Source organism: Cannabis sativa, chromosome 2, assembly GCF_029168945.1.
Source record: "Cannabis sativa cultivar Pink pepper isolate KNU-18-1 chromosome 2, ASM2916894v1, whole genome shotgun sequence".
NCBI lineage: Eukaryota > Viridiplantae > Streptophyta > Magnoliopsida > Rosales > Cannabaceae > Cannabis > Cannabis sativa.
In genome coordinates, this window is record NC_083602.1 from 5034225 (window position 1) to 5058544 (window position 24320).

The window sequence follows — 24320 nt, forward strand, 5'->3', positions numbered from 1 at the left end:
TCATATAACAGGCCTAGCAAACCATCCATCCAAGCAAGAAAAGTTTAAATGATTTGATCATTTCATGTTACCAATCAACAGAATCAATGCTCTATCCATTCCATTCTACATTACCTTATTAATTATATAAAGATAAAAACACCTTTCTACAAATTCAAAATTTGTAGGCTACTAGAAACTAAGTATGGCAAATTAATGAATGAAGGCATATCATTAACAATGTGATAGAAGGAAGCAAACTTAATACATATGTACACATACAAAAACAGACATAAATACACAATAACATTCTTATTATCAGAGCTTTGACCCAGCCGGAAGTGTGGTCGACGAGGACATCAGACCCAGTAAGGGAGGTTGATTGTAACAGTCAATAGTTCCAGGATCCGTAAGGGAAAATACCGGTTAAGCTGTGCAATTCTACATTGCCTGAGTAAAATCAAGTGTGATAATTCTAAGACTATGTAGGTATAGGACTACACACTTAAGATAGCTTAAATGGATTGATTGGTACTATCTATATCAACAAGGTGCATCTTGTTTTTCAGTAGCCCATTACGAAAGAGCTCCACGGTTAAACATGCTTAACTTGGGATAATTTTAGGATGGATAATTTTCTGAGAAGTTAACTCGCTACATACTCACATAATTATGAAGCTTATCCATGTGTCCTAAACTTCTGAATCTGATATTAATACATTAAAATTAAAAAAAATAGAAAAGCACAAGAATAAGCTCATATTCCATTTAACAAATATTGTATTCCCTAGAGCACTAATGACAAAATGTCTTATTTGTAAAAAGTTATGCAATACATAATTCATAAAAGGTCACTATACCATTGTAAAACTTCAAGGACACCAGATTTTTTTAATAAAGAAAATAATGTTTATAGAACACACACTAAAATTGAATTTGTCAAGAAACGTCTTAGTTGTGTCTGCAGCGGGTGACAGAGAAACAATCACGAGATTAATTAGGAATGCACACGGGACGAGAAACTGCTAGGAGTGCTCCCCTATCCTTATCTCCATTAAGAATTTTAATCCCCATTGGGGATGAGGCGGGAAATCCCCTAATGAGAGCGGGGATGGGGCGTGAAATCTCCTAAAACAAATAAAATTTATAATATACAAAAATATAAACTACATAAAAATTAAAATATTATGCATTGATTATTATTTAATAAACTAATTATCATCCAATATACAACTTAAAGTTCATAAAAAAATACTAATATACTAAAAAAAAGTAAACATAAATTATAAATTATAAAATATTACTAAAAATATAAAATAAAATACTAAATAGGTCCTCATTAGAACGCGAAGTGTGATCCCCGTCAGAACGGGGAGTGTGATCCTATCCCCACCCCATTTTCCTTTTAGACGGGGAATTCTCACCCCATTAAAGGCGGGTCCCCGTAAGACCCCATTCCCGTGAAAAAATGTGCATCTCTAAGATCAACATCCTTTTCTTTAAATGCTTGCAATATACCTCTAGCATCAAAAATTTAGATTCAAATTGTAACATGTTTCTAAAATTTACACAAACATGTTTTCTCATTCCTCACAATTGTGTAATTGTGTAGGTATATGAAATTTCGTCCCGGGTCAAACTACAAGGCCAAAACTTAAAATGCACATATGAAATTCCTTTTAGCACTTTCATAACCTTTTTCGAATTACTCTCAATCAAGATAAAATAGTGTTTTATCGAAATAACTGATTCTAACACTAACCGACCGACACGCCGTAGTTTCGCCAATTAGTAAATCCGAAAAATTAAACATGTTAACTGCTACTCACAAAACATTTCCATATAATTACTAGCTAACGCCACCACGCACATGGACTCGCTAATCACTAATGTCATTGTCTATAAAAACATGCCAAACACAACAATTAGCATAAACTCATAGAAACTTAGAAAGGTCGTTTGACTTTGTAAAACACTTATTATTTATTTTATTTTTTTTAACCAAAAAAAATTATATATATATATCAAAAGAAATTTAGTCCAATTATATGTTACTAGAAATAACGGGTATCTATTGATTCCTCTCTGGGAAAAAACAAAAGAAGAAAAAAAAACAACCCTAACCTGAAGGACCGCCATGGCCAAGAAGCGAAAGCTCCGACCTTCAGAGCCGGAAACCTCCAAAGCACCTGAGCCCCAACCGCCTCCATCTACGGACCCTCCTCATGGGGAACCGCAGCTCCAACCCGAAGAAGAAGACCCAACCCAATGCGTTCCAATCCAAGAGGAAGAAGAACCCCAACAAATGGTTGTAGACGAGTCGAAGGAGGACCAAGAAGAACAACAGGAAGAAGAGGAAGAAGTAGATGAAGAATTACAAGAACAGGTGGTAGAGGAGGAGGAAGAGGAGGATAGGGAACACGATGAGGGCCAGAATGAAACCCTAAACGGTGACGTTTCGGCGGAAGGAGTCGGAAATGAAGGAGCTGAAAATGAAGCTAATGGAGGAGGAAATGAAATAGGGTTAGATGATGATGAGCCTTTGGAGAAGCTTCTTGAACCTTTTTCGAAGGAGCAACTCCATTCTCTCGTCAAGCAAGCTGCTGATAAGTACCCGGACTTCATCGAGTGTGTTCGAGATCTCGCCGATGCCGACCCGGCCCACCGCAAGATCTTTGTCCATGGCCTTGGTTGGGACACCACTGCGGAAACCCTAATTTCGGAGTTTAGCAAGTACGGTGAGATCGAAGATTGCAAAGCTGTGACCGACAGAGTCTCTGGAAAATCAAAGGGTTATGCTTTTATCCTCTTCAAGCGTCGGATTGGTGCCAAGAGGGCCCTTAAGGAACCCCAGAAGAAGATTGGGAGCCGGACCACTTCTTGTCAGCTCGCCTCGGCAGGACCTGTCCCTGCCCCACCTCCCGTTGTCTCGTCCGTGTCTGAGTACACTCAGAGGAAAATCTTCGTTAGCAATGTTTCTGCCGATGTTGATCCCCAAAAACTGCTTGAATACTTCAAACAGTTTGGGGATGTTGAGGAAGGGCCATTGGGGCTTGATAGGCATACTGGGAAACCAAAGGGATTTGCACTTTTCGTTTACAGGTCGGTAGAGAGTGCCAGAAGGGCTCTCGAGGAGCCTCACAAGAACTTCGAGGGACTTACTTTACATTGCCAGAAGGCCATAGACGGTCCCAAACAGAGCGGCAAGCCATTTCATCAACATCAGCATCAGCATCAACATCATCAGACTCAGCATCAACATCAGCATCACCCCCATCATCAACAATACTACCCCAGGAAAGAGAAGAATAAGTATTCAACAGGTGGGACGGGACCAGGCCATTTGATGGCTCCTTCGGCACCTGCACCTGCAGTTGGTTTCAACCCGGGAGTGGCAGGCCAACAAGCACTGAACCCAGCTCTTGGACAAGCCTTATCCGCATTGCTTGCAACCCAGGGAGGTGGTTTAGGTATTGGAAATTTGCTTGGAGGTATTGGCGGACCGCCTGTTAATCAGCCTGGGCCACCTGGGGGGTACGCAAATCAGGCAGCTGGAGGCTATGGGAACCAACAAGTAATGCAGGGTGGGTACCAGAATCCACAAATGGGGCAGGGCAGTGGTAGGCCTCATCCTGGCCCTGGGGCACCTTACATGGGTCATTAGGTGAGTGTTTGATTTATTTTGTACCAATTACAAAATGTTTTAATCATTTATTAGTTATTTTGCTTTGTTTAGGTTTCAGAACTAAATTATATTATATGGAAGTCTCTACATTTGGTTTAGGTTTCAGTTTCAGAACTGTTAATCTGCTTGACTTTTAATTGTTTGTTCCTCATGCTTTATGGTTTACTATAGGGAACATTGAGATTTTCACCATTGGTAGTGAAATAAAGTATTTGAGTTAACAAATATTATTGTTGAAATCCAATATCATTTTTGTTAAATTCAGTCAATTTGTCTTTTTTAAGTGCGACTATAAGCCAACTTTTTTAAGTACAATTTTACTAATATTTTAATTTGGTCAATGTGAAAGCAGTGTTAATTTTTCATTTAACCTTTTCCTCCCTTTCTTACTTTTAAACGATAACTCATTAAGAAAGTGGTTTTTCTTTTTCTAAAAGGTAACGTGAGATTTTTCATTTCATTGGCGAGGGTAAAATATATGGTTGATATAGATGAGCCGGCAATGTTCAAGTTTTCTGTTCCTATTAATATTCTTTATTAATTCATTACGTGGGTGTTTGAATGCTTTACTTTTATTTTGAAAATTGAAAATTTACATGTGGTTCTGCTCTAAAATTTATACTAAATCTTCTACTTGTCTATCAATTGCACTCTAGTAATCTGGCAAAACTCTTGTATCAGAATTTGGACTTTTTGGATACGTCCTGTCAATATTTTTGTTTAAGAAGATCTTCTAAGTTCCATCTTGTAAAAGTGGGAAGAACCTTTATCTAGATTCATGTTAATATGTCTATTTACAATAATTTCAATTATTATTGTTGTTTGCGTGCATATGTTGTTAAGATATTTGTATTAACCTTTTGTAATAAAGTAAGTAGGCTATTCTTCATTTGAAAGTATTTTAGACTATTTTTGTTTTTGGAAATGTATAATAGGTTATTGTAAGAAATACCCAGTAATTTTATGTTTAATATTGTTTTGAAAGGTTTCCTCTGTAGTTGAAGTGATTTGGTTCAGTAAACTTCAGGATTTTTACCTGTATTTAGTATTTAGCAATAGAACATTAGCTTGATGTTAATTTTTAGATCAAATTTATCGATGAGAGAAACTATACTTTGTTGGTAGCAGATGCGAATGACATTTTCTCTCATTTGGTTGATTTTGTTGGTTTATTTGTTGTCAGTTGTAATTGTTTGTGGAGCATTTCTACCTACTTGTTTAGGGAATCTAAGTAATTTTAGCGGTAAAGGTTGTCTGTTCCAATAAGGACCCTTTCTTGTCATATTCTTTAGATGTTACTGATAATTTTGATTGCAGTTTGCAATCTTTTCTACATCATCAATGTTTATATAATGGGAGATAAAATTGGCCAATATGTGTATGTCTAAGATTGACAAATGTCAATGTCTCTTCCTAGCAGAGAATCCTTAGAAACTTTTAGTTTTGTGGGGGTAGATGTAGTAAGGACAGCAAGAGGCCCATCTTTCAGTTCAAGCCATCTGTTAAATTTAGTCACTTTAGTTTGATGTGTCATAAAGAGATAAGTTGGAAATATAATTTATAGTAATCTCTTATTACTTGCTGGAGATTACATGAGGGCATCTATGTTTTGAGTACTTTGCTGCCTAATAGATGCACATGCATTTAGATTTTCATAGTCTTCTTGTTCTATTAACAGTACTATTTTTACTTTCACTATTGATTTGCTAGTGCAGAGTAAGTCTCATCCATAGCAGGTGCTTGTATATCTGTATCTGGAGAACTTGCTCCTGTCAATATTTGTGTGTTGTTTATATGTATTTTAACATCTAGATCTTCAAAGTTTGTCTTACTAATACATTTTACTCTTCCGTAAGGAATTTGCTCGACAACATTTTTGTTCCTTTTTTTTTTTTCTTGTTTCGAAAGTGAAATGAAGGGTGATGAGTCTAAATTTTTTTAAGAGGATCTTTATCATTCATATCATGTAGCCTTAAGTTGCTTTGACATATGGAAGAAGGGTTAAATGTCTTTTCATTAAAGAATAAAGATGCTCTTATTTGTATAAAAACAATACTTTTTCCAGTTGAGTAAGCTTAATAATATTTCTTTTTTCCCATTAATGAAAGTATGGATTATCAGCTTGAATTACAATCTTTTATTCTTTTACTCTGCTTCCCACTGTAACTATTTTGTTTTTGAAATTAGTCTTTTTATGCTTACGTATTCGTTGTGCAGATCTCTCATTAATGCATCAATCATTTAGTTTTGGACTGTGGTGATACTTCTGAAGTTCTAGGCACTCTTGCAAACGACGTCTTTAAATTTGTACTCATAAGTGACTATTTACCTACTCAAAATATCAGATTCTCAAACTTGTACTCTTTTTTATTAGTACTATTTCCCCCAGCAGATATTTTCAAAACATTGTAGTGACTTAATAATTTTTGGCTTCATTTTCTTCTTTTTTGAAAAAGTGTTGGGGAACAACTATAATTTTAAGCGTGAGAACTGTCTTCAATGGTTTTAAATATGTTACTCTCAAGTAATATTTGAATGACCAAGTACCTGTTTTCTGTTTTACTTCTCGATATTCTTATTAACATATTGTCATACTCTGTTTATCCATCAAACTTTCTTTGTCCTTGTCTTCAGTACCGATATTTGTGACATTCCCCTTCTCTAATGCCTCCATAAGCACATCAATCTTTACCTGATTTTCTACAACATCTGAAAAAAAGGATGCAGCTAGATTTGTGAAGTCTTGCTCCAGTGAAGCTACCAATAACTTGAGGTTTTTTATGGCATCGTCTTTCTCATTGGTAACCTTGAAAAGCACTCTCTCTGCATCTAACCGTGCAACGGTTGCAGCTTCTAGTTCTCTTCTGAACTCTTGCTTTAACAGATTTTCTCTGCCAATACTTTCTTCTTTTGCAACTTGGGCTTGATTCTCGTTATCTTGTAGGCAGGCTGCCATTTTTTCTGCTTCTGCTGCTAATTTGGTTTCCAGTAATTCAACCTGCTGTTGGAGATCTTTAAGTTTCATGTCTTTCTCTTGGAATATTCGGGTAAGCCTCTCGCTCTCTCTCTCTCTCTCTCTCTCTCTTTCTTAAACATGTCTGTCATTTCATCTTGTACAAGAAGGCAATTCATCATTTGTCTATAGACTTCTTCTTCTTCTCCAAAAGTGTCTGAGTTACTTCATCAATGTCTGCATTTGGCTGAGCATTTTTCATTGTTAGTGCCTCACAAAGATTTTGTGGGTCATTGTTGAGACAACTTTCCATCTGAATACAGTGATGTTGGGACACAGAACATTCCTCAACAAACTTTTTATGTCTTTCAAGCCCTTAATCTTTGAGAAATGATGAAAGTCTTGAGGAACATGTTGCCAGTGTCAAAAGAAGAGTATCCAACAGAAATGTATTCGATTGTGGCTGATGAAAGTTGCGATAGTACCGGAGAGAATGCTACTATCACTTCTTCTTCAGCTACAACAAAGAAACTTGAATCAAGTAGCAATGAAAGATCACCACTGAAGGAGAGACAGATATAAGAAAGAAGAATGAATCCTATCCTAAGCAACCTTAGTATGTTGGACAGTTATACCTGCTAGTGTTTTGAAAAAGATGTGTCATAATTTCACCTTTATGGATTCTTTATATTCTTATATAATCATGGATACTCCTCAAGGTTCTGAGTACACCTTTTGGGTTGGTCTATTTGCATCAACAAACTCTGAGACTGAGCAGCTTGCTTGGCTAAATGGAAGATTCATTATTTTGTAAATCTCTGTTGTATTCATTGTGCATTAAATGTATGTACAACATTCCCTTATAAAGCATTTTCTTTTGGTCATGCTACTAATAACTAGTGCTTTAAATACGAACTAGGTATTTTGACATGACACGAAACTGGTACGAGCACTATTAGGCATGAAAAAATACGGGTTTGGGCATGACACAGCACGATCTTACAAATAGACACGACACGAAAAATATATCTATAAGTACGATATGGCACGAGAAGCACGAAAGGTATGACATGTAAGCATAAATAGATTAGTTAGAAAAGTAAACACGAATAGATTACTTTGTAAAGCATGACACACGACAAGCTTGAAAAGTATGGCATGGTATATTAAAAAACTTTGGTGGCGTTTGGTAACACTTTTTTAATCAGTTTTCTGGTTTTAAAATTGAAAAAGTGAATATTTTTTAAAATCATGTTCTATACAATTGTTTTCACTTTTAAAATTTTTAATTAGAAATCAAAATTTTAAAAGTAAAAAAAATCACTTTCAATTTTTTTTTAATCAGCTTTTTTTCTTAATCAATATTTTGGACTTTGACCAGACCTCGACCCAAATCCCCTCCCCACAGCCATGGTGCTGAACCTACTTTCTGACTCGAATCCGACCCCGAACCTAGATCCAACTTAAAAAAAAATCAAAAAATAAAGGGAAACTTACAAAAATACTGGAATTTGGGTTAACTTTTACAAAAATACTGTCACACGGAATTTTTTTCAAAAATACTGTGTTTTTATAAAACACCAGTAAAACACAAAGCAGTATAACTCAAAACAACAGTAGAACACTAGTAAAACACCAGTAGAACACCAGTGAAAACTTAACACAGTATACTGTAGTATAAAACTTATAAAAAAACACAGTAAAAAAGTAAAAAATACCGCCTGGCAGTATTTTTGTAAAAAAATAGCAAAAGTTAGTATACCATGTCAATTTCCCAAAATAAAAATGAAAATGAACTTTACAGAACACACTTTTGTTTTCTGTTTTTGAAATTGAAAAATAAAAGTGATTACAGAACTCATTTTTGTTTTTCAAAAATAAATTTTTAAAAACAAAAATTTTACTTTCATTTTGTGATTAAAAAATTAAAAAACAAAAGTGTTACCAAACGGCACTTTAATAATTTAATAATAATTATAATAATAATAAGATATGAATTTATCAATTCCAAATAAGTTAAAATAATAATAAAAATTAAATATAATATTAAATATTTTAGTTCTATAATTAAATTATTAAAACGTAAACAATTAAGATTATATATTAATTTATTTATAGGGCATGGTATAAAATTTGATTATTTATAAGTAAATATTTAAATTTTAATGTTAATAATATTTTTATATAATTATCTGTAAAATATTGTTCAAAAGTTATATAAATATAACTAAAATTTTGAAATATACATAATTTAGTAATTGTAAAAAAAAAATGAAAAAATAATGCTATAATTTAAGTCCGGATATGAAAATAAAATAGCTTGTTTAAGAAATACGAGGCAGCACGAACAAACACGATACGAATATACCGGGCCGTGTCGGGTCTACCTTTGAAAATGTTGGCACGACACGATCCATATTTTTTTATGGCACGACCTATTTTTTAAAAAACACAAATAAATACGGGCCGAACCAACACGCACAAACTTACAATACTACTAACAACTATTGTAATTTACTGGCTTCAACTATTGTAGTTCAGTCTTATGTTCTTTGGTCTTAATCAAACATTGTATTACATACATATATTTTAAACAAGAAGCCCCAATAATGTGAGAGATTAGAAAAGAGTATGTGATCTGTCAAAAGTGCAAGTGAACAGAATAGTTCAACTATAGCAGATTTTTTTTGGGGAAATAACCTAAAAATTTAATAATGAATATAGAAAAAAGATTGCAGTATCAACAAACAATTAATAGTAGAATTTAGAATTGACTAGTTTGAATGTTTTATAAATTACATCAATAATTGTAACATGTTGAAGATTAGTATTCAAGAAAGCATATCTTGAGAAATCAGTACAACAATCATTAAATCATCATCTTAATTCATTTCTTCTCATTTTTATCAGATGAACTTGAATTTCCAGAGAATTTTTTGATCCATCTCTGCTTGTTCTTCTCAGAAGTATTCACATTTTCACAAAACTCAGTGAGACCCTGCCTTAGTGCTCCAAGATTGACCCCATTACCAACCAAAATGCTTGTCACCCCCATTTTAGAAACCTGTAATTAATCAGCATTACGAAATAATTAAAAGGTTTGAATCTACTTCACCCAATATGTGATGCCTAATCTCAAACATTTTGATTCAGTCTTACTTCTTTGATGTTCCTATCTTCATCATCAAAGAAAAGCATTGAGCTGTAGGGGACTCCAGTTCTTGAATGAATTTTCTTAAAGTGATCTGTTTTATGAGTCCAACTAGAAAAAATTTCCTGCATAATGAAGATAATAGTTCTCAATGTATATCATTTCATCAAATTGTGATGGATGATTTCACCTCAAATAATTCAGGCCTGGCAAACCATTCATGTTGACATTATAAATATGGAACCAAAAAGTTATGCTATACATAATTGATAAAAGGTCACTATACCATTGTAAAACTCCAAGGACACCGAATTTCTCTAACAAAGAAAATAATATTTATAGAACACACACACACAAAAACCATGTCTCACCTTAGCTACAAACATGTTTGTAATATTGAGTTTGTCAAGAAACGTCTTAGCTGTGTCTGCAGCAGGTGACCGAGAAGCAATTGCGAGATCGACACCCTTTTCCTTGAATGCTTGCAATATGCCTCTAGCATCCTTATACAGAGATGGCATTTCGCGCTTAGAGCGACATTCACTACAAAAGTGTATAGATTCAAATCTGTAACATGTTTCTAAAATTTACACAAACATGAAATTTTGTCCCGGGCCAAACATATGAAATTTCTTATAAAGGAAAATGATGAATTGGGCAATAGAGAAACAATACAATACAATATCATAATCACTAAGGACTCGTTTGGAACGTAGTATTAAATCGTATTGTATTATATTATATAATTGAATTGTATTTTATGCCATTTTTGTATGTAAAACTATATATGGTACCTAAATATATAATATTTTAGGATAATAGTATTATATAAAAATATGATATATAATACAATTCTGAAATACAATTACTTCATATAAAAGCATGTCAACACAACAATTAGCATAAACTCCCAATGTTATTTCTGAAATTCTCGTTTTAGACTACAGTTTTTTTCTTTTTTTTTTTTCGTTTTGTATTTATACAAGCATAACAATCAAAGCTCTAAAATTTTAATTTACTTTTTGACTTTTCAAATGAAAATGATTATTTTAAGACACAAGATTCAAGAAAGAAAGAAAGAAATCACTTTGCTCGAATGTATTTGTTAAAAATCAAATAAGGAATTAAGAAAAGAAAAGTTAAAAAAAGAGAAAGAAGAGATGGGTATAGAAGTTGTACCAGTAAAAAGGCCAGAGAGTGTAATCGAGATCGAAGACGACCAGTCTAGGAAGAACATGAAACACTCCCATTATCTGGAGAGCTTCTGTCTTCACCCTCGCCTCCTCAACCATTTCTTTCTCTCTCTCTCTCTCTCTCTCTCTCTCTCTCTCTCTCTCTCTCTCTCTCTCTCTATATATATATATATATATATTTATCTATAAATAAATTAAAACTAAATAGTGAATTTAATCAAAATTATCTCTTCCAATTTATAGTTAACATCCTTACATAAATAAATAAATAAAAAATAATTAAAGTGACATTTCGGTACACTTCTTATTTTTTTTCGATATTAAAAGAAAAGTAACTTATTTTATTTTTTATGATAATGTAAGTTGAAGTTATTTAGGACCAATTGTAAATTTTTAAGAAAATTCGAATAAGGACTCAAATGCCGAATACAAATTTCAAATATTTTGTTACACGCATGACTTTTCTTTAGTATATGTGTGGTAAGTAAGTATTTTAATTTTTTTTCTCCGAAAAATTTATAATGTCACTTTAGGAGGCGTTTGGTTGAGAGAAATAAAAATATAGGAAAAAGAATAAGAATAGAATCAAATTTAAAATTTATAAAAAAATTGATAAAAAAAATATTAATTTTTTTATCTTGCATTGAAATGATTATTCTTTCTATTTTATTGGTCCAAAAAAAAAACATTCATTTCACTAAAATAATAAAAAAGTCATTCTATTAGAATCACATACAGTATACTAATACTTTAAAATGCAACCAATTAAAAAAATAAAATAAAAATAATTTTCTTTCCATTCTATTCCGTTTCATTACCTCCAACCAAACGCCACCTTATTCAAAAGCCACATAAGTGCCCTTGCATTCATATCATTTTAGTTCTAAAATTTGAATTGGCCAAGTTTTTTTTTTTTTTGAAATATCAATTTCATTAAATTTAGCATTCTGAGTACAAAATAACACTAAGTTCATCAAGAACATTGTGCTCGAAAATGCTATGATCAAAGAGTAGTATCAAGAATTCCTAACAACAAAATATGTAGCTCAATTTATTGATCATCTAACAAAATATAAACTAACATTATTCATGAAAGAAAGTGAAATACGACAATCATGAATAATTAAACCAAAGCGAAACTCATCACTTAATTGAATTGGCCAAGTTAAAGATAAAGGAAATAATGGCAACTTGTGATATAGACTATAGAGACCATTAAGGTCCGTTTGGTACACTTTCTGTTTGAATCGTATTATGTCATACATTTATTTAGTGCTCTACCAAACCTTTTGTTTGAATTGTATTATAACATTTTTTTAATATAATTTAATATAATACGGCAACCCAAAGTTCTTATTTACATTTAGCATGAACCATTGTATTAACCAAAGGAAAATTAATCAAAACATGGGTAGAAACATAATAATGTGTACTAGAAAATGCTTCTTTTGAGCCAAGAAACTATGATATGATTAGCTTCTACCTATACCAATAAGGAGACTGTTTTTAAACTAACTATGATGATATTCCTACACTTGATTTCAAACATTTTTTAGCAATTCATTTAGACTAACTTATACTTTCTATCTACCTCCCTACATTACTAGATTAGCACTAGAAATACTATTCAAACCAGATATACAAAAAGCCAATAATCCTATTCACAAGACCCTTATATTTGCAAATCATTTTGAGACACTTCCAGTGGCTCGTCTTCCACCTATGCGAGCCTCGTGTCTTTGCTTCTTTGTAGTTGGCAATTCGTCTGAATCTGACACTGCATTGCCACTGCTTGAAGGAGGATTGGTACTTTTCCGAATGATGTTTCTTTTCCGAATGATGTTCTCAGTTGGCCTACCCCTTTCGTCGATATCATTTTCTACATCGATACAAGGGATATAGCTGATATCATAACTATTCTCTTCAGAATCTGGTACAACACAAGCTTCGTTTTCTATGCAGATAGTGGGAGTAGAACCGATCTCATTACTACCCTCTTCGGAAGAATTTGCAACAATAACAGTAAGTTCTTTACCTGAGGATGAAGAACACTCTTCCTTAACTGGTTCAGCCAAATGGTCAGGTCTCTCCATATCCTGCAGTGAGATTGGAATAACTACATCTAATCCTATCTCTTGCAACGTTGGAAAACCACTAGATGTTCCACATATTGGATCCCCCTCGTTAACTTCCCTACAGTTTATAGGGAGTTCATTGTTCCCAAACGTCTCTAAGTCTTCGATATGGAACCTTGAGAAAAGATCAGATGTAGATTCCCCGACTTGGTGATATTCTTCCTTATCTAATGGCGACCTGGTTTCTTGACCTCCAGCTTCTTCAGTTTCCTATTTACAGGCAAACACAAAGGTCACAAATTTCAATTTCATTTTAAAGGAATCATAATAATCAGGAAGTCTTTTTCTTTTTAACGAGTTCCCCTTTCTGTACTAACACTAAAAATATTCGAGGAGCGGAAAATGATATGCAAATTCCAAGCAAAGACATAAACTTTAAATAAATATCGAGAGCAAACCACATGCCTGACTGTTTGAACTACCTCTATTGATTTAATTAGAAAATCATAAGGAAGGAATAATGTAGAGAGGTAATGTGTATTTAGATAACTTTATAATCAAATAAGCATGGACCTTTGCTTGTTGCCAAATAGAAATTAACCAAAAGATAAATTACCTCGATCGGTGACAAGATACTTCTATCATAAGGAACAGATAGCTGTAGATTTGCATGAGTCGACGGCCAGGCAATATCATCTGAGTTTCTATAGCACTGGTCACCTCTTAAGAGTGAAGTTTCTGACAAAGAAATTCCACAATCATCAGGATTGGAAATGGATGCAATGCCTATCTTTTCAAGAAAGATCACTCCAACTTCTTGGTTATCTGTTTCATTGGGTACTACGGAAGGGCATTCTTTAATGCTATCGGCCAGATGTGTTTTATGAGAATGATCATGGATCTCATAAATTAGCTTCTTCAATACATATCTTTTCAGAGAAGCCTCTTCAGGTAGGAACCAATTTCTAGTTAACTGGAAAAATGTTAAGGTATTCTTAGTATGCTACTTTACAATGACAGCAAATCGATATGATTAAGAAAACAATAAAAAACCAATGGTTGGTGAGAGATATCTCTTAAAAGTATTAATACCATAATGTACTAACTCTTGTTATGCTTACTCTACCAATGCAATCATAGCACATACAGTTAATGTATAATAGGTTATGCGGGAATCAGTTCCGACATTTCAAAACCAGAAAACTAGAAGAGCAAAATGCATGGCACCATTGAAGTTAGAAAGAATGGGTAAGCATGTGGCTGTTTCTTACTTGATGCAGTGGTGCATCAAAACCAACAAGACCTCAAAACAAAAACAACAGGAGTCATCTTATCTTATATGTGCAAAAAAGAAGATGGTGATGATAATAATCACCACATATAATTCTTAAAAAGTTTAAATAAAATGAGAATACTTACAAATTTGGAATACTTGGAGATGTCAAAGGGGCTGAACTCAAGAGGAGCTTCCTCCAGAAAAAGCTCCACATAATGTAGCAAGAAAATACCACAGTCAAATAGATTTTGCTGTTGTGGCAGCTGAATCAAAATTAAAATAAAACAAATAAAGTCAATAAATGATGCTGTCTTAAAGAAATAGATTAAAAAAAAAACTGAATATGACTAAAAGTACACTTATAACTAGCCATTGATATGCACATTTCATAACAACTCTTACATATCGCTTTAAATAAGAATTTGCATAAATTAAAAAGAAAATATACAGAAAAGCTTAGTGAGACATGATTTCGTATAATAGTCTTATTAATATAGGATTTCCTTGTCTGGCTACAATGGAAACTACAATGCAACCAGAGAAAGAACAAACCAATTCAAAGGAATGACTACGATTAAATGATTACGATAAACTTGTAGATGAAAACAAAGTAGGACTTCCTAGATGTCCCCTCAAAAGATAATTTCCTAACTGTATTGAGATACCGTCTTGTATGCCAAACAAGTTCTTTTGAATCCATGCTAAATGTGTTAGCTCAACACCACAGGTTCTAAAATGCCTAAGGTTCAAGTGTGGCCTCTTAAGAGGTCAAGATTTCCATTCTAAAACTAAGGGAGGGAGTTGTTGCATATTTCAGAGGTAATCAGACTGCAGGATAGGTAATCAGATTGAAACTTCAGGATAATCCCCAAAGAAGCCTATTCTTCATAATTGTTTAGTTGGCTAGTTCTTTTGGCAGGATTGAAAACTCAAGATAATTTCCAAAGAAGAAAGCCTCCTTAGTTATTTTATCTGGGGTGATGTGTTAAGCATATAAATGAAAAATGAGGCTTCCAATGACCTAATATTACATTGTCATTTCACAGCTTTTTGGACCAGATTGGTGTGAGAAACTGTGAAATGTTGTCATCTCAGGACAGCCTACAATTATGAATTACTTTAAAAGAGGAGACCCTTTGAAATGATTTCTCAAGGGTGGTGCTTTTGCAAAAGAGTGGGGAGAACACTAATCGAATCAACTAATCCTAAATTGTAATTCTCTTCAAAATTATGCCGCAGAATTCTCAAGGAGTTCGGTAATCTTAGGTGTAGACCCCACTATTCCCGTAAATTGTTAGACCTATGATATTATAGGTAATAAAGCTAAGAAGCTTTGTGGAAGAATGATCTGGAGGCAGCATGGTCAATATGGCTGTAAAAGAATAAGAGAATTGACTTTGAAGAAAGGCCTTGGGACAAAATTACACACTGGGTAACCATTTGGCTTTTCTAGGTAAAAGAGCTTCAAGGGATTCAATTCTCTAATTAATTTTATGAAATTGCTTTCTCTTTCTATAATTATTTTATGTTTTCAGTTGGTATTTTTATCCACTATTGCTTGCATTATCTCACTATATTAAGTTGAGGTTTTGTACAATAAAATAATAGGGTTAAAAGAAAAGCTTCCATAGGAGAATAGAAAAGATTCAAAGTTTAATTGGCTTTTTTCCTTTGAAACTACAATTCTTGCACAGAAAAAGCAAAGGGAATACCTCCAATGGAACAAATCTCAATTTTAAGAATTTTGAAGAAACATCTTCCGCTGCACCACCGTGCCTCTCTTTCCATTCTTCACATAGGTAACTACATTTTCGTGAGATAGACGTGAAAAAACAAAATTTAGTCAAAATCAGTGTCAGTTGTGCAAGAGTCATCAGTTATATCTACGAGCATAAGAGAAAATAAATCTCATTTTTTATTCTCAAACTAATGATAGAAAATCTACTAATGTCACAAGGTGAAGATCTATTAGCCACCTACCTTTGGATGAGATTCTTCAGGCCTTTGTGACTTTCCTTAATAGAATCCATGTGCAATATGCATGGTACCTTGGATGTGGCTTCAGATTCTTCACCTACAAATCACAAGACATAAAAAGTCCCAAAGAAAACCTTTATGAAGACAAACTAGAAAAAAACAACCATATATATTCTCACCTTTGAGATTATGCACTTCACCAGGATGACAGATGACAAGCACACTCCAATGAAGACTACAATCAGAATGCATTAATAACTCTCATCAGAGAACAATATCATAACAGCTATCCTCTAGAGATGCAAGCAACAAAATTCCAGAATAATTTCTGACCTATAATTTACCGGAATGAATATGAAGTCTTTTTCAAATAGATTGACTTTCCTCGTCCATTTACGAACACGTTGAAATGCTGCCTTGCCTTCATAAGCACTCGATGGATCTTTGTCTAAATCAGCAAGTTTCCGAAAGAAAAAGCTATTGAAAAAATGGAAACGGTGCCTTTTATCTGATTGAATCTTGTTCGCCAGATACCTGAGAGAAACTTATAGTCAGCTTGCTTATCTGAAACTATTGAATCATAAAAGAACAAAGTCAACCACATATTTATAGCCTCATTCAAATGGTCCTTATAGCAGAGAAACTCCTTAGTTCAAGCCTTGCAAGCATAATTGTCTATCGCAATTTTCTAGGTTCGCCTTTTTAATTGCCTAACATTACCAGATCTCTAATAAAATTATTCAATGAATAAGGATGTTCAATCCATGTCAACATATGAGTATGCATGTGAAGACAAGCAAATTTTTAATTTAAAATAAAAATAAGTAATCTATGCTCAAATCTCTGCAATTGCAATTTGCAACTGCACTTTCTAATTTCTCCAAATTTGAAAGTTGAGCCCGTCTACTATTTCCGATACTTGTATCAAAAATACTCAAGCATCAGTCTTGTTCAGTCAAGAATATCTTAGGCCATGCCTGTGAAATGAACTTCAATTTGTAAAGTCAAAAAATGCACAGCACTTGCACTCTCCAAATTGTTGAAAAAATATCTCGCTGCAATTACTTAGCTTAAGAATTCTTTTGCATTAATCACATTTAAAATAGAAAAATAGAAACATAATAATTGTTACAGTTTATTTCATGTGTGTCGCATTTAAGCTAAATCAAAATTTCCATCGACATGGATAAAGAGAAACTTTTAGATCTTTACAATCAGCGTGAAAACATGTCTATATGAACCAATGCATGAAATACCAAACAAGCACCCTCCCTCCGTACACTTTTTATTATTTTTACTATTTTCAAACTTGGGTGCAGTAAGGTTCAATTGCATTAAATAAGTTCTTATCAAATCAGAAATGTGACTTATTTGCTTTAAGATCGTGCATGAATTGAGCTAGCATTTGGAAAATCCAAGCAAACATATAAATATTAAAATATTAACTTATTCAATTAGAATATGTAGAAGGAAAGTAGTAAAAAACAGAGACAGCTAAAGGGAAAAAACCATTTATCAATCAAAGAAAGTTTTTCCTATAAATTAATATTGTTTCCGGTTAGGGGTTAAAAATGAAAAGTAGGCACCTGATATTTGACATAATGAAGAGCGTTGAATTGTTCAAAACTTACTTAATATAAAAGTCGATTATAGTATCATTGATAAATGTCTCCGGCTCTAGAAGCTCCATGTCTCTCTTACTAATAATAACTGCATCAGGATCTCCTTCAGGATAGATAACATCTTCAAAACGCTCATCATAACTGGAAAACAAAAAGCACCATGGCGGACTAAGTTACATAACTTATGGCAGTTAGTGATAGACATCCTATGGTCAACATAGGCAATCTTAGTGGGTTGAGTATTTAGGGAAATAAAAGATGTTTATGAAAAGTCTGAATCATAATTATTATAGAATCATCATAGAATCCGATTTATTAGGAAATTCTATGTAGATAAATTAGGAGTGCAAGGGTTTGGGCATGTTCAATCTTATTTGTACCGAGCATAAGCTCTAGGAGAGAAACAACATCTCTCCAATTACCTGGATGTGTTTGTGTTTCTTTGCTGCAATAAAATGTCTTATTTTCGTGACTCTGGTATACCAGTTAGTAAACAGAAGAGTAGGTTCAACCGAAGTGTTAAAGGATGGCACAATCAGAAGCTATATTTTTCTTGAGGAGAGGGACATGAAACTAACAAATAGTATCAAAGGTTTATAGCACTTTCAGAATCTATGTCATAGTCATAGATATTTGGGTGAACCAGTGAACCTTCAACATCAAATAATAAGAGCTTTTATCTCGTCTTACCTAGATATGGAACTCGTAGGAGAGAGCATGCTACTGTGCCCAAACAAATGTTTTCCACCACTTGGTATGTTATCACTGCGAAAGAAAAAATGATAAGTATACAGCATGCTTCACATTCACATACGAAATCTTTTTATAAACAAAGGGGAAAAAAGTGTTTTTGAAAGTAAATGAGAAAAGGAAAAGAAAGTGTCCCCTGCAAATAGTGAAAACATAAAATTTAAGCCCTTTTTGGTCACCAAAATAGAAATAAAAGGTGAATTTCTAACAAATTACAAGAAAATAATCAGATTGTCATTGATAATACAGCTCCAAATGAATTCATACATGATCAGTTCTACCATTAAAATGTTAAAATAGTTATCCATCAACACAAAAGTAAATAGAGAAGGGGAAAAAATTGATAAGTATTTCATGAGTCAATAGAAAACGCACTCAAAATCAATATTCCATTTATTGTTGTATCCCACACCTAATGATTTGATTGCTTCGAGTGTCTCGGCCCAATCAGGGTCATAAACTGAAAACCGCAATGACTCAAAACCTGCAAGTGTATGACAGATAGTTACTGCTACAACAAATTGACAAAAACAAAATTACTACATGAGAGATCAATTTGCTAAAAGACATTTCCTGACAGCAAAATAAAGATGGTTCTACTTCTTGGAACATTAACAAAGACAACAAATATAATTTACTCTCGATGATTTTTCTTTTTTGATCCATCTTCATTTCCACAAGTAAATGATCCACATATACTCTTGGAATTTGGAATATTAAATAAATGAAGAAACACTTGACTAAAAAACATAAAGTTCTAACCACACAATACACGGGAAAAGTTTTTATCCATCCAATACATAGTTTTACTTTTTAATATGCAATGCTGATCATATTCCAATGTACTTATACATTCCTCTCTGATATGTTATACTCAATCATCAACAAAAGAACCAAAGTTAGGAATGAAATTTTGAAGAAAAATGTTAAAAATACAATAATCTGAAAATAACATAGACACAATTTAAACTATAAGAGCTAAGGAAAAATTTCCACTACTGCAGCTCCACAATTTCACTAACCTGAAGTTTTACTAGCATTTCCTTTGATTTTTGAAGTATTTAACTTAACATGAAGGACAACAAGGGCAGTTTCGACCTGCATCCAGAAAACATTTAGATTTCTAAAGTAAAAGTAATGAATAGGAAGAGAAAATGTAACCCACCGATTCAGACCAATCTGATTCAATATTAATAATATCGTCAGTAGCCCACTGAAAGGAGAATGTTTTGGGAGTCCCAGTTAAAGGGGAACCTTCTAGTTTGATGCAGTGGCATGAAAATGTTAAGCAAGATTTCATATATTGTATGTCTCGATATAAAAAAAATTCAGGGAAGATTTTAACAGTTTTGTCTTTGTCATCCTGCAAGATATAATAAATAAAATGTCGGTTAAGAACTACCATCATCAGTATAAAGTAAAGAAACACTTAGTATCCAACCAACTCCTAGAAGCTTTTTATGAGCTTTAAACAAACAAAAAACAAATCGATGCTAAATCTCAAACTCCCAGAAATCCTAACATCGGGTGACTCTTTGTATTTTCAAGAGTAAGGAGTTTTGTACTATATGTTGCTATGGCTTGCAGTATTTTTACTATTTTATACCCTTTGTAGGACTTTACACAGATGACTTAGAACATCCTTTGTACTATATTATTTTGTTCACTTCTTATAACACCTCCTAAAACTCTACTTGCTCACTAGCTTTAAACTCCAACACTCAACTTTAATTTTTATTGATACCGAAAAGCTACCAATTACAACATCAGCAAGTCTCACTCAATTTTGTCTCAGTATAAATATGAGGATACATGAGTTGCATAATTGCATTGAGGCATGTATCTGAAATCAAGCTCAAAATACAATGTAATGGCTAATTGTTGAGTAAAGCCAATCTCGTAATAATTCAAAGATCAATGATAATTTATCATAAGAAAAAAGTACAACAATCTTAAAGGTAACTAGATCATCAACTTTGCCACTTAAGACTACTTCAAGTAGTTGTGTAGATGAATGTATATGTCTGAGTGGTTCAGGTTTAAGTCCACGTACATATATTGTAGTACAAAAGAAAAACAAGAACAACCACTTTGTTTAAAAAAAAAAAAAAGAAGGCCCCAGGGATTTATTGTTGTACTTATCAATGACTTAGATTCTTTTTTCATAAAAAAAAAACTTCATTAATAACTAAAAACATTACAAAAGAAGATGAGGTACTCACATCCAAGAAAAAAAAATGAGTCATTAATTCAACAAAGAACAATAAAAAAAAAGAAGCATATATTACTCAATTCGTTTTCAATTAACTATGTTTCACATGCTTATCAATATGACTTCGATTTTTTCATAAATTAAGTAGTAGAAAACATAAACAACTGAAGAGGGCTTACAAGTTTATGTCCACCACAATCTGCCTGTACTTGTTGTTTCTCCGGGGAAACTGAAATTATGGAGAGTTTTTAGTAAAAAAAGAAATAACTGTATGCCAAAACTAAAATTATACAATCTCAGACACATTAGTTATATTTAGCATGAGAAGAATAGACAAACTTTGATTCTCTTCATAGCAAAAGGGTGAAGTTGACAAAGAGCTCATTTCAGTACTGAGGGTTTCAAATGATATTCTACCAGATCGCTTGGTCTGCAATAAAAAATATTGTTACTATATCACAGATGACTAAATGAGGAATCGTGAACTTCAATTGAAACTTATTCAAAAATTAAATGTCTGAATCAAGTTAAAATTCCTCCAAAATTTATATGATTATAATTTATACTGGAAAGATATATAAAATTAAAACAAGAAACAAGGTTACACGATTTACTTCATGGGATGAAGAGCTAGATATCAAATAGGCATCCACCCCAGAGTTCTCCACTTTGACAGTACTATCTCCGAGTCGAGTATTGTTCGGAGATACAGCAGAATATGTGTACTGGAAACCACCATTAGGATCGCGATTTACTTTATGAGATGAAGAGCTAGATATCAAATAGGCATCCACCCCAGAGTTCTCCACTTTGACAGGACTATCTCCAAGTCGAGTATTGTTTGGAGATACAGCAGAATATGAGTAGTGGAAACCTACACAATAAGGATGAGCGTCTTAACATTCCGTTGCTACCTGCCTCAGGAATCTTGTCCCTGGAGTAATTATATAAACAGGAATATTGGAAAGCTAACTGAAAAGTGAGGTTTGAGCAATAAGAAACTCTACCTTCACCATCAACATCAATAGCTTCAGCATCCTGGTGTACATTCTCAGTGCCACGTGCAACTGCAGATGAAACTTGCAGAAACTTAGAAATATTCAACAATCACATATAAATTTTTAAACGAGAAGTAACTCAACAAGGCAATCTGATATTAAGCAAAATGATAAATTTTACTAACTCACACTGCTATTATAAGAATATATGATTTAACAACAAAAGTGTTAGGTTTGGTTCCATGACATATTTCTTACACAGAATAAATAAATATAAGAGTAGGCTTCCACTCAGGATAAGTTGACCAGGGATGGTAATAAACATTTCTGCATGCATTTTCAAAATAAGAACCCTATCCCAAGCAGATTATTCAATAAATAAAATCCCAAACCACAAATCCAATACATCACATTTCATGAAAAAGAATATACATACTAAATTCCTACAGATGCAATCAAGTTTAAGCTAATCGTCCCATCTCTAAACCATCATGGCAGGAAATGAAGCTTATGGTGCACACAGCCAACTCAATAGAGATCATCCCAAATTGTTATAGAAGCTAAATATAAACATCTCTTTACTTAAAAGTTTCCAAACCCAATGAAAAAAAAAAGTATTTAAGCAAGCTGGAATTGAGAATTTGCAACATTTAAATAAAAATTGGCTCTCCACTTGTTTAATACTCTTTAAAAAAAAACAAAACACCAGTGGAAACTTATTCCCCATTCAATCTCATCCATTTCAACCAATCTGGTTTGTCTCATCAATCTTGTTAACTTATGTAACATTCAAATGATAAATACGTATATGAATAAACAGAAATAAAGTTTCTTCCAAATTCAAATGAAATGATAAACAACAACAATCTAAAGAATATTTTCTCATCAAAATGAGAAAGTGAAAAAGAAATCAGCAACAACTACCATTAATACTAATAATATACATCATGAAAACTTGATATGAAGCCATCCACCCTTTTGATATTTTAACACAATCAAACATAACATGTCAAAAAAAAGACATCAGACAGATTAAGAAATAACCTGATGAGCAACTAATCAATCATAGATTCATAGCAAGATAAATAAATGGAAAGAGCAACCTTCCAGTCCGATTAACCTTCCTTATTTCTAAATTAAGTCACCCAGTAAGCCCCTTTCTCTACCATGATTCCAGTTCTTCGATATATAACATGAAGCAGTAAACTTTCAAATATTTATAATTTTTTAAAACCAGTAATGCTTTGAAGTTTAAAATCCCATCCCATGCACAGAAATATCAAATAGCTTCACATTAAAATAAGAAGAGAATAAAAGCCCATTACCAATTTACCACCAACCAACAATGAAAGAGAGAGAATCTCTCTCGTACCCAAAAACAAACACTTTTTTTTTTAAAAAAAAAAAATGATCTAAAAAAAGGGATTGAATTAAGGACTTACAGATTTCGAGAACGTGGTATTTGTTTATGGGGGACTGATCGGGAATATTATTAGCCTTGTTCTTGTTTCCATGGATTCCGAGTTTCCGAGGAGGGAACTTTTTGGGAACCTGCTCGATGTTCATATCGTTGTCGTCAAACTCGAACACGCCGAACTTTTTCTCCGCTGCCGTCTTCGTCGTCGTGTTCTTCTTCTTCTTCTTCCTCTCATTCATGGTCGTGGATTGAGTGAGTGAAGAGAGTTTGGAATCCGAGTCAGAGTCGGTCCTTAGTCCTTACCCTACCCAAGAAAAAAAGCCATTAATGGAAACACAATTCAAATTAAATCTAAATTTATATGATTTTTTTTTGGTAATAATATAATATTGGAAAGGAGAGAAAGGAACGGGTCTACTCTTTGGATCCGGTCACATTGACCATATTCATTTTGGTGGTCTTCTTTTTTTTTTTTTTTTTTTTTTTTTTTTTTTTGGCTAATTAGAATTTTTGACTATAAATTTTGACATGTACAAAATTATGCCCCTAAATTTTTAAGGTCATTAAAAATGTCCCTTGAACTATTGAGATTGTTAGATTTAAGGACTTTTGTCTAATTTCAGTAAAAAAATTATAACATAGATAAAAGTTCAAAGGGTATGATTTAGAACATGTCAAAGTTCGAGGGGCATGATTTGATAGATATCAAAGTCTGATGAGCATATTTCAGTACATAAACAATCACTGAAATAGTAAAATTGAATGAAATTAGACAAAAGTCCTTAAATCTAACAATCTCAATAGTTCAAGGGAAATTTTTAACGACAAAAAAAGTTCAGGGGGCATGATTTGGTACATGTTAAAGTTTAGGAGGCAAAAGTCCTAATTAGCCTTTTTCCTTTGTATAATACTTGGGAATTTCAATTAAAATTATTTTTCTAAATCTAAATTAACTAATATAGAATATGCTAACATTTTATAAAACTCAATTTTACATCTCTCATTTCAAATACCTGATCCTTTCTCTTCTTT

The 24320-nt window shown here is 33.0% G+C and overlaps 3 protein-coding genes across 5 annotated transcripts; 1 reads left to right on the forward strand and 2 right to left on the reverse strand.

Annotated features, from left to right (window-relative positions):
• Positions 1-1919: 1919 nt before the first annotated feature.
• Positions 1920-7510, forward strand: LOC115719510 (UBP1-associated protein 2A). Of its 3 annotated transcripts, XR_009686068.1 has the most exons (3): positions 1920-3643; positions 6299-6711; positions 6941-7510. XR_009686068.1 is itself a non-coding variant. In XM_061109969.1 (2 exons), the coding sequence occupies exon 1, from the start codon at positions 2117-2119 to the stop codon at positions 3641-3643; it is 1527 nt and encodes a 508-aa protein (XP_060965952.1). In that variant the 5' UTR covers positions 1920-2116; the 3' UTR covers positions 6299-7510. The 3 variants fall into 3 exon arrangements, 2 of the variants coding, with proteins under 2 accessions (XP_060965952.1, XP_030504445.2); XM_061109969.1 differs by having other exon boundaries at positions 6299-7510; XM_030648585.2 differs by lacking the exons at positions 6299-6711; positions 6941-7510 and adding an exon at positions 5882-6226.
• Positions 7511-9349: 1839 nt separating this feature from the next.
• LOC115719511 (uncharacterized) lies at positions 9350-11120 on the reverse strand. Its single transcript, XM_030648588.2, has 4 exons — positions 10948-11120; positions 10140-10311; positions 9777-9893; positions 9350-9681 (listed from the first exon to the last, which is right to left on the reverse strand). Exons 1-4 carry the CDS (start codon positions 11058-11060, stop codon positions 9505-9507), a joined length of 579 nt encoding a protein of 192 aa, XP_030504448.1. The 5' UTR covers positions 11061-11120; the 3' UTR covers positions 9350-9504.
• A 1200-nt stretch (positions 11121-12320) lies between these two features.
• On the reverse strand, positions 12321-23649 carry LOC115719195 (probable ubiquitin-like-specific protease 2A). The gene is made up of 17 exons (XM_030648141.2): positions 23314-23649; positions 21881-21940; positions 21488-21747; positions 21213-21303; positions 21053-21102; positions 19827-20024; positions 19684-19759; positions 19037-19145; positions 18602-18676; positions 17921-18052; positions 16623-16823; positions 16469-16524; positions 16293-16386; positions 16025-16115; positions 14456-14575; positions 13653-14009; positions 12321-13306 (listed from the first exon to the last, which is right to left on the reverse strand). The coding sequence occupies exons 1-17, from the start codon at positions 23525-23527 to the stop codon at positions 12647-12649; spliced, it is 2844 nt and encodes a 947-aa protein (XP_030504001.2). The 5' UTR covers positions 23528-23649; the 3' UTR covers positions 12321-12646.
• Between the last annotated feature and the right edge of the window lie 671 nt (positions 23650-24320).